This window comes from Salmo salar, chromosome ssa27 (genome assembly GCF_905237065.1).
Source record: "Salmo salar chromosome ssa27, Ssal_v3.1, whole genome shotgun sequence".
Taxonomy (NCBI): Eukaryota; Metazoa; Chordata; class Actinopteri; order Salmoniformes; family Salmonidae; genus Salmo; species Salmo salar.
The window spans coordinates 40,640,256-40,651,530 of record NC_059468.1 but is presented as its reverse complement, the minus strand read 5'-3'; the positions used below and the strand labels follow the sequence as shown (position 1 = coordinate 40,651,530).

The following is an 11,275-nucleotide window of genomic DNA, read 5'->3' as shown; positions in this document are numbered from 1 at the left end:
TCAATTAGTATAACATTTATTAAATAACTATTTCGAACACCTGTTCAGATCACATTCTGGCACGGATATGAAAAGATATACAACTTTTACTTACATATATTTACATTATGCACAGGAGGTGTGTGTGTGTGTGTGTGTATACAAGGCATTGTTACAGCTCTGTGTGGAAGTAAGATATATTAAAAACGATTCTCGTTTCAGAGCCTAAACACGTTTGCCTTCTACTGCCTTGAGTCAAAAACAGGAAGGTCATCGCCAAACATATTTTGGTTTCAGGTTTCAACTGTACCGGACAGATGGCAGACAGTGTGAATGGCGTCGTGTGGGCGAGCGATTTGCTGACGTCAACGTTGTGAACAGAGTGCCTCATGGTGGCGGTGGGGTTATGGCGTGGCCAGGCATAAGCTACGGACGAGATCCTGAGGTCCATTGTCGTACCATTCATCCGCCGCCATCACCTCATGTTTCAGCGGGATGATGCACGTCTCCATGTCGCAAGGATCTGTACACATTTCCTGGAAGCTGAAAATGTCTCAGTCCTTCCATGGTCTGCATACTCACCAGACATGTCACCCATTGATCATGTTTGGGATGCTCTGGATAGACGTGTACGACAGCGTGTTCCAGTTCCCGCCCAATATCCAGAAACTTCGGACAGCCGTTGAAGAGGAGTGGGACAACATTCCACAGGCCGCAATCAACAGCCTGATCAAGAAGGAGATATCTCGCGCTGCATGAAGCAAATGGTGGTCACACCGAATACTGACTGGTTTCCTGATCCACGCCTCTACCTTTTTTGTTGTTGATATGTGACCATCAGATGCAGATCTGTATTCCCAATCATGTGAAATCCATAGATTAGGGCCTAATGAATTTATTTCACTTGACTTGATTTCCTTACAGTTCATATAACTCAGTAAAATCGTTGAAAATGTTTATATATTTTTTTTACCGTGTATATTCCAACGTAAGATGATATTTTCCATGGGACTGTGTGTTTTTCATCTGTGGACACTTTCAATACAATAACACACAAACACCCAATTTTCAGATACTTTGACTTGCTTGCCTTTTCAGGGCCCCCCCAAAAAAAACACAGCTACACAAAAAAGACAAGACTGAGGATTTACCATTTAAAAAGAAAAAATAAATTACAAAAAAAATACAGTTAACTTTCCAAATAAAAATGTTTTGCATTCAGAACTCATTTCAGTTGCAACAGCAACCTTAAAAAGATATTCTATTTAAAAATAGGATTAATCTTAGAATATAAGCAGGGACATTTTTCAAAAATCCATGCTGCAAATGTAACTCAAATACTTAACGACGTAGTTAGTGATACTATAGATTGTATAGGCTGTGTAAAATAGCTTGGTTAACAGTTGTGCTATAGTGGTTCTGATTTAATGGTGAGGAAAGTGCTGTGAGGAACACAGCTTTTACCTAACAGCCTATCAGACTATAGAGTTGGACCCAAATCTCTTCTGGGCCACACTGAGGTGTATTCATTTGTGCGCTATGAATGTTTATATTGCACGAATTCAGGTAGGTTCCTCTCTGTTTGCTTTCCTAGTGAATTCACGCGTGTTGAATATGCTTACGGTCAAGTTCATTTTGTATGGCCCGGTGCCCTGGGTAGGCAGTGTTTGTACATTTTTAGAGCATTGCATTGGTCCTTAAAGTGAAATCTCCACCCACCAGGGAAACTGGACCATGTAAAACAAACCCGCCCATAGAAAAGTGAGGAAGGAAACGTTTGAGTTGGTTTCAAACTGCATGAAACACACCACTTGTAAAACAAAAACTGATAAGAGATCTCACTTCCTTGTAAAGTGTGTCAAATAGAAGACAAGGTCTTAAAATTAACTACATTTTTACAAATCTAACTTATTCCAGATATTGCTAAATATGTACATAAACAAAACAAACAAAGGGAGAAAAAAAAGTGTTGAATTAACAGTATGCAGATACTGGGACTGATGCTGGGTTAAGACAGTACAAAGTAGTCAGAGCCCTAACAGTCAAGACAGTACAAAGTAGTCAGAGGCCTAACAGTCAAGACAGTACAAAGTAGTCAGAGGCCTAACAGTCAAGACAGTACAAAGTAGTCAGAGCCCTAACAGTCAAGACAGTACAAAGTAGTCAGAGGCCTAACAGTCAAGACAGTACAAAGTAGTCAGAGCTCTACCGGTCAAGACAGTACCAAACTGAAGTCTGTATACACTTAGAAACATTTGATATTCAAAGCTGTTGTAGAAATGTTCTATCAAAAATGTTTATTTTTTTAAATGTCTGGCTTTTGTAACTGATACCAGTCAAAAAAAATTAAATTAAAAAAGGCTCTTATTTAGCTTTCGACCTTAGAAAAAGAGGGTTGTAGTAAATTGTTCAAGTGCCGTGTCTAAAGTCATTAGAGATTTTCAAGTTTTAAACCTTCAAATAGATAAAGTTATGGCAATATACATCAACAAATGGAACACAACAGTACTACACATTGTACCCATGACATTAAGGTTCTGTGCAACATTCATTTCACATCAAAAAAGGTCTCAAATGACACCTTAAAGAGTCCCCATTATGCCGTCACAGCCCCACACAGTGCACTAGGAAATGGGTTGCCATTTTAGATTTGACCCAAAAACAACACTGACAACAGAGCGGGTGACGTCTGATGGGAAAATTTGTCATAGCTGAAGTGGGCGGGACTTAAACCAGGAAAGCCGTCAGTCATTTGCCACGGAGGGGTAAGATATGTTGGCGTTCCATGCCATACGGAACTACAGTTTTAGAAACGTTTTCTGTTTTTTTTTTGGCCTTATGTTAGTGATCCTTTGAAGTTCAGAGATCTGAAGCAGCAGTGTGATTGGATGGAAACAGTATCTCCTTCGTGATAGGTCCCAGCCCCCTCATTAGCCCCACCCAGTGCAAGCAACAATCGGTCACCCCATTGATCCGTGAGTGTTCTAGAACCTACACCATGTTGTTCAGTTCTGTGGAGTCGGTTTCGGAGTCTGCCTCATTTTCCCTGTGAGAACAGAACAGAGAGACCCGGGGGTTACACACGACAGACAATGGCAGTCCATATACCTGAACAGTTCACAACAAATAACCTGGGTACCAGGCATGGCAAGGAGTGGCAAGTAGTGGAATAATAGCACAAACAGACTGGCACCCAGGCTCCTTTATGAGTAAAGGGTTCGTACAGACAGTGTGCAAGTCTAATTCAAGGTCTTTCCAAGTACTTTTTCAAGCACTAATATTTATGTTCAAGGACCATCAATTTGTAAATAGTTCCTATTATGCAATTGTTTGTAGTCGCCACCAGATGGCAGTATATATCGCCACAACCTCAAAACGACTAACTTACTATTCTTCACTACCTCACAAGTTCTACTCAATAATACATTGATTTACTACTTATTTCCTACATACATGAGTGGTAAGTCAGTAGTGATGGTGTAATTTGAGTAGTGATGAGCAGAGTTAGGGGACACGCCTACTGGTGAACATCTATTCATATTACTATACAATTCCAGCTTAATGCCTGTATTGTATTTTTTATTGGGCATTTGGGAATCTACTACTTAATAGCTAGGAAAAAAAGCATCTTACTTCAGACTGGCAGCTTTAGGGTAAGTTTGTAAATTGCCTCCAGTGTGTCAGACTCTGGGTCCTTAGTAAAATCAGAGCGTTTCTGACTGTTGTTCTGAGCGTTCTGACTGTAACAGTCAAGCACCCAAGCTAACTGGCTAATGTTGGCTAGGTTGCTAGCTACTTCCAGACACAAATGAGAGAACACCTCACTCTGACGATTTTACTCACGCTATCAGAGCTGGTTAGGCTGTTTTCATGTTATCCAGAGCGTTGGTGACTGTTACTGTGCTGCTGGGAACAATTTAATTACGCTTTTTTTTGCCGACGTTTACTGACACCGGCCATATTCAACAGGGATGTTGAAGCGTTCGTAAATTCATCAGTTATTCAGCGCTCTGGTACACTCAGACGAGAGTGCTCTGAAATCGGAGTAGATAGCCAGAAGTGAATTTACGAACACACCCTTAGTGACGGCGGTCGGGAGAATGGCGGATGGGCTGTGTGAGTACAGGCCAACAGAACGGCAGGAACACGGCTGAAGCAGGCACCACGTGAATGAGGAGATTGGCGGAAAAAGCTTAGAATAATTTAGAACTGGCGTCATCGCAGGATGCAGCGTTGTGCCCCCCCTTCATGTGGCTCTTCAGGGCTGATTCATCCGTGTTCACAATGTCCTGGTCTGACGTATTTTTTTGCACCTTAAACGGTCCAGTCATGTAACGGTATATAAAAAGGTGGGTAAACTATAATGAATAAAAATCTAAAGTGTTGGTTCCCATGTTTCATGAGCTGAAATAAAAAGAACGCAGAAATTTTCCATAGGCACAAAAAGGCCCGGCATTTTAGCCATCGATGTGATGTTTGGCGGAGCATAATCTGTCTGATATGTACCTGCCTGTCTGAGTGGCAGAGAGGGTGGAATGAGCACCTGGTACCCAGAGCAAAAAAACACATGAGGAAATAAAACTTGTTTGCCTGGAAATTTACAAGAACAATAAATTGTTGTTATATATATATTCCATAAACATATTTGATAATTTTCTGTTCTCTCATTAAGTATTTTTCAGGTACCAACTTGAGAAAATGTCAGATCTTCAAGGTATTCGAGTACTTGAATTTTATAGTGCCAAATTCAAATACTTTAAGCACCTCGTTTGAACCCTGTGAGTGCTTCTGAAAGCATTAAGTGATCTTATAAATGGTAAACAATTTGGCAATATTTCCAGGTCTATGCCTATGGTATATCTATCTAATCCAGTTATATATGCACACACAGGAAATGCTTGGGGTACGAGGCCCGAGTTCCCCAGTCAGACATGCAAGTCTTACCGTTGCTCCTGCAGCAGCTTCCTGTTGCCCTGCCTCCTCTCTTCGTCGATTGGATAAGAGCGGAATATGACCAGGCCAATCAGAATGAGTCCTATGGGCGCCGCGGAGACCAGAACCTTCAGGGTTATATCCACGTTCTCAGGCTGGGTGCAACCTCGAGTCATATACCCTGCAAAACTACAGATGGAGGGAAGGAGAAGAAAGAAATCATAAAGAATGAATTTAACCACAGGACTTTGATCAAAGAAGACTAATTCAGACGGAGAAGCAATCCTGTGCTTTGAAGTGGGATTTGGCTTATCCTCATGTTTTTGTTACTTGGCCAGACTGGGAAAGTAAGACTTCCTGACTGATGATATCTAAATGAATATGTACATCTGTGAAGGGTAAACTTACTCCAAGCTGAGAGTAGAGATCCCCAGGGAGATTCCAGAGGCAAACTTGGTGAAGAAGACATAGAAGGAATAAAAGATGGCTTCGTGGCCCTGAGATTCTGGGTTCTGGACCTGGAAGTCATCCACCACGTCTGGCAGCATGGACCTAGAGACAGAGAGACAGAGAGACAGTAACATCCACCATGTCTAGCAACATGGACCTGGAGACAGAGAGACAGTAATATCCACCATGTCTAGCAGCATGGACCTACAGACAGAGAGACAGTAATATCCACCATGTCTAGCAGCATGGACCTACAGACAGAGAGACAGTAATATCCACCATGTCTAGCAGCATGGACCTACAGACAGAGAGACAGTAATATCCACCATGTCTAGCAGCATGGACCTGGAGACAGAGAGACAGAGACAGACAGTAATATCCACCATGTCTAGCAGCATGGACCTACAGACAGAGAGACAGTAATATCCACCATGTCTAGCAGCATGGACCTACAGACAGAGAGACAGTAATATCCACCATGTCTAGCAGCATGGACCTACAGACAGAGAGACAGAGACAGACAGTAATATCCACCATGTCTAGCAGCATGGACCTAGAGACAGACAGACAGAGACAGACAGTAATATCCACCATGTCTAGCAGCATGGACCTACAGACAGAGAGACAGAGACAGACAGTAACATCCACCATGTCTAGCAGCATGGACCTACAGACAGAGACAGACAGTAATATCCACCATGTCTAGCAGCATGGACCTACAGACAGAGAGACAGTAATATCCACCATGTCTAGCAGCATGGACCTACAGACAGAGAGACAGTAATATCCACCATGTCTAGCAGCATGGACCTACAGACAGAGAGACAGTAATATCCACCATGTCTAGCAGCATGGACCTACAGACAGAGAGACAGTAATATCCACCATGTCTAGCAGCATGGACCTACAGACAGAGAGACAGAGACAGACAGTAATATCCACCATGTCTAGCAGCATGGACCTACAGACAGAGAGACAGAGACAGACAGTAATATCCACCATGTCTAGCAGCATGGACCTACAGACAGACAGACAGTAACATCCACCATGTCTAGCAGCATGGACCTACAGACAGAGAGACAGTAATATCCACCATGTCTAGCAGCATGGACCTACAGACAGAGACAGACAGTAATATCCACCATGTCTAGCAGCATGGACCTACAGACAGAGAGACAGTAATATCCACCATGTCTAGCAGCATGGACCTACAGACAGAGAGACAGTAACATCCACCATGTCTAGCAGCATGGACCTACATACAGACAGACAGAGACAGACAGTAATATCCACCATGTCTAGCAGCATGGACCTACAGACAGACAGACAGTAATATCCACCATGTCTAGCAGCATGGACCTACAGACAGACAGACAGAGAAACCAGTCAGTGATAAAAAAAGAGGGGAAAACAGTGAAACAGAAAGATGAGGGACAGACAGCTACTCCAACTCACCATGGCAACAGGAAGGCAGCAGCGACTCCGACACCAGCAGCGAACGACACGATATAGGTAATGATGAGATTACTCTTCACACACACCACCAGGAGCATGAAGGGGATCACAGACTGCAGAGAGGAGAGAAAACATTTATCACCAATAATGTACACAGAATGTTACGTTACAGCCTTATTCTAAAATTGATCGTTTTTTTCCCCCCCTTCATCAATCTACACACAATGCCCCATAATGACAAAGCAAAAACAGGTTTTTAGATTTTTTTTTGGCAAATTTATATTAAAAAAAACCTCTGAAATATTACATTTACATAAGTATCCAGGCTGTATCACAACCGGCTGTGATTGGGAGTCCCATAGGGCGGCGTACAACTGGCCCAGCTTCATCCGGCTTTGTCCGGGGTAGGCCGTCATTGTACATAAGAATTTAGTCTTAACTGACTTGCCTAGTTAAATAAAAAGGTTAAATAAAAAGTATTCAGACCCTTTACGCAGTACTTTGGTGAAGCACCTTTGGCAGCGATTACAGCCTCAAGTCTTCTTGGGTATGACGCTACAAGCTTGGCACATCTGTATTTGGGGAGTTTCTCCCATTCTTCTCTGCCATCTTTGCCTCGATCCTGACTAGTCTCCCAGTCCCTGCCGCTGAAAAACATCCCCACAGCATGATGCTGCCACCACCATGCTTCACCGTAGGGATGGTGCCAGGTTTCCTCCAGACGTGACACTTGGTATTCAGGTCAAAGAGTTCAATCTTGGTTTCATCAGACCGGAGAATCTTGTTTCTCATGGTCGGAGTCATTTAGGTGTCCTTTGGGCAAACTCCAAGCGGGCTGTCATGTGCCTTTCACTGAGGAGCGGCTTCCGTCTGGCCATTCTACCATAAAGGCCTGATTGGTGGAGTGCTGCAGAGATGGCTGTCCTTCTGGAAGGTTCTCCCATCTCCACAAATGAACCCTAGAGCTCTGTCATTGACCATAGGGTTCTTGGTCACCTCCCTGACCAAGGCCTTTCTCCCCTGATTGCTCAGCTCTAGAAAGAGTCTTTGTGATTCCAAACTTCTTCCATTTAAGAATTATGTAGGCCACTGTGTTCTTGGGAACCTTCAATGCTGCAGACATTTTTTCGTACCCTTCCCTAGATCTGTGCCGCGACACAATCCTGTCTTGGAGCTCTACGGACAATTTCTTCTACCTCATGGCTTTGAGTGGGTTATGGTACTAGGGTCCAGGCATACCTGTTTGAGTGTGTCAAGAACAGCAACGCTACTGGGTTTTTCCACGCTCAACAGTTTCCCGTGTGTATCAAGAATGATCCACCACCCAAAAGGACATCCAGCCAACTTGACACAACTGTGGGGAACATTGGAGTCAACATGGGCCAGCATCCCTGTGGAACGCTTGACACCTTGTAGAGTCCATGACCCGATGAATTGAGGCTGTTCTGAGGGCAAAGGGGTGCAACTCAATATTAGGAAGGTGTTCCCAGAGTCAGATGAACTTGTGGACACCATTATGTCTCTGCATCCAGTATGAAGGAAGTTAGAGGTATTTTTGCGAACCAATACTAACTAGTGTTACCATAGCGCAATGACTAGAAGTCTATCTATCAGCATGCTATCAGTTACCATACTTCCAGTCATTGTGCTATCTATCAGCATGCTATCAGTTACCATACTTCCAGTCATTGTGCTATCTATCAGCATGCTATCAGTTACCATACTTCCAGTCATTGTGCTATCTATCAGCATGCTATCAGTTACCATACTTCCAGTCATTGCGCTATCTATCAGCATGCTATCAGTTACCATACTTCCAGTCATTGCGCTATCTATCAGCATGCTATCAGTTACCATACTTCCAGTCATTGTGCTATCTGCTAGCATGCTAGCGGTTACCATACTTCCAGTCATTGTGCTATCTGCTAGCATGCTAGCGGTTACCATAATTCCAGTCATTGTGCTATCTACTAGCATGCTAGCAGTTACCATACTTCCAGTCATTGCGCTAATGCTAGTTAGCAACATCCTTCAAACTGCAAATAGCAACATAGCGACATTCACAAGTTCATCTGACTATGGGTAAGTAGATAAAGGGCTTTATTGGGCTCCCGAGTGGCGCAGCGGTCTAAGGCACTGCATCTCAGTGCTAGAGGCGGTACTACAGACCCTGGTTCGATTCCAGGCTGTATCACAACCGGCCGTGATTGGGAGTCCCATAGGGCGGCGCACAATTGGCCCAGCGTCATCCGGGTTAGGGTTTGGCCGGGGTAGACCTTCATTGCAAATAAGAATTTGTTCTTAATTGAATTGTCTAGTTAAATAAAATGTTATTTTTTTAAATTACCAAAATCCTGAAGTATCCATTTAACGTGGTCCTTGAGATACAATAAAAATGACCTGGAGATGCTTGGTCTTCATTGAGTAAGAAAGGCATCCGCATGCTTCCCAGCCGAAACGCTTGAGTTCGTGCATTTATTGTGAAGGTTTTGGACTTTGGTTGGGGATTTTTCAGAGCCCAAGTCTACGCTGCTTCGTCTGTGATTGGTAAACAGTAGAGATTGTTCAGTTGTCATTTAACAAGAGACGACTCGTTTAGATCGATGTAAAATTGCACGATTAAGATCTCGGCTAAAAAAACGTCCAAATTAATGTCAGATTTCTTGAGTTACATTAATTCTGATTTTTTTTTTTTAGGAAGTGTATACTGGCTACTGTGTCTCAAAATGGACAAAGACTACCATTGCCACTTTTTTTCTCGTTTTTCAAGCAAAGGTCACTCGTCTGGATCAGCTAGCTGAGTTAGGCTAGCCGCCAGCCAATCAGAAGCATGTTGACACCTTAAGGCATGATGCCTTTCCACTGTCAGGCTTTGTATGAAATAAGTTGCCTTCAGTGTCTCCTCATCCAAGGCCCTGGCCTAATAAAGCATGCCTCCATGGACTAAGGCATTTTGTGTGTGATCATTCTTGAGGGTATGCTAAGTCTTACAGAGGTGCCGATGTACACAGCTGTCTTCTTGCCAAACTTGGTGAGGAACCACTGCCAGAAGGGGATGGTGAGCATCGCAGCGAGCTGGAGAGAAAACAAGACAAAGAAATGGGGTTTAGTCAAGACATAATATAGAAATGGTTGTGTTTGTTCTAGTTTAGTACGCATGTTTCTGTTGCCATATTTTTGTCCCAGTCCGTTTCTATTTTAGCCAACGTGCCAAGAGAAGGGCCAAGTCTCAAATGGAACCCTATTCGCTAGATGGGGCACAACTTTCAACCAGTGAGCATAAAAGGAATAGGGTGCCATTTGAGACGCAGCCGTTATGCCATCTTCAGTCTCTGGAACATGTTATGTGGCAGACTGCAACAACAAAAAACCCTCCAAAAACAGCAGTGCTGTCTGGTTTGTGTTTTTGGGATTTACCAGTCTTCCTAATGAAAGACATTCTCAACCTCTCTAATCCACCCATCACATGCCTGACGACTCAATCGGAAATTAGTGTTGTTGTAATCTACAAAACAAAGTCATCAGCGATTGGATCATCTGTAACCAAATCAGTATCAAAGCCAATAGCACATTTTCGAAAAATGCCCCTTTACCAACGTTCTGGCTTTGACCCAACCCACCAGTTTAGTTCATGGGACAAATCAGAACGATTAGAATGGGTTTTGCAGTCTTGAAATCAGCGGGGAGGTACTCAGATCCAGCCTCATAGCGGAAAATAAACTAACATCTGTGGGCGTGGAGTGGCATTCGGCCGGGTAGCCAGGCAACCTATCACAACACAGCAGCGGTAATACGGCAGGAATTCCAGGATGCTTCACAAAACATTCCAGTGGACATTAATAGGGACATTCCTGCTTTCCACAAGGGTCACCATCTGACCCTAGACAGGGTGTGGCCTGGGACAGATCAGATTGACCTCTGGCTTTATGGTTTAGCCAATAAGAGGTCAAACATTGACCCCTATGGGCGCCACTGGGATGCCAGTAGTTTTCCCATCATTTTGGATGTGTTTGTATAAGAATAAGTTAACATTGTGTGTGTTGTAGGAGTTAATACCGCAAAGAAAGCACTAAGCGTAGAGGTACATTTCCCTAAACGTGCTCTAGTAAATCCAGCAATCTCAAGAGTAACTTCACTTTGTCTGTGTCATCTTTCTATGTGTGTCATCATATGCGTGTTTGTGGACTGTATCTGCTAAACATCTTCACAATGCTTGTTCTGCTTCCTGGCAATACCACATCAAGGTAATCTGCATCTGCTTTCCCCTGAACTGTCTGCACTTCACTACCTGTCAAATCTCTCTCCTTCCAGCATCACAAATATTTGCATAGTCTACAGAAAACTATGTGAATAGACCATGTCTTGAACACAACAGCAAGGTTCATACAGACAGTGGTAAGTAGTGGAATAATAGCACAAACAGACTGGCATCCAGGCTCCTTTATGAGTAAAGGGTTCG

General features: G+C 43.3%; 1 protein-coding gene across 1 annotated transcript in view; it reads right to left on the bottom strand.

The window, feature by feature from the left end:
• The window catches only part of mfsd2ab (MFSD2 lysolipid transporter A, lysophospholipid b), a 40,742-nt gene continuing 29,467 nt past the window's right edge, over window positions 1–11,275 (bottom strand). Inside the window, exons 11-15 of the mRNA XM_045709438.1 lie at window positions 9,808–9,891; window positions 6,817–6,929; window positions 5,320–5,463; window positions 4,924–5,100; window positions 1–3,025 (exon numbers count right to left, since the gene is read on the bottom strand). Of these exons, the coding sequence (XP_045565394.1) occupies window positions 2,971–3,025; window positions 4,924–5,100; window positions 5,320–5,463; window positions 6,817–6,929; window positions 9,808–9,891 (573 nt within the window). The 3' untranslated portion in view covers window positions 1–2,970. The remainder of the gene's footprint in view (window positions 3,026–4,923; window positions 5,101–5,319; window positions 5,464–6,816; window positions 6,930–9,807; window positions 9,892–11,275) is intronic.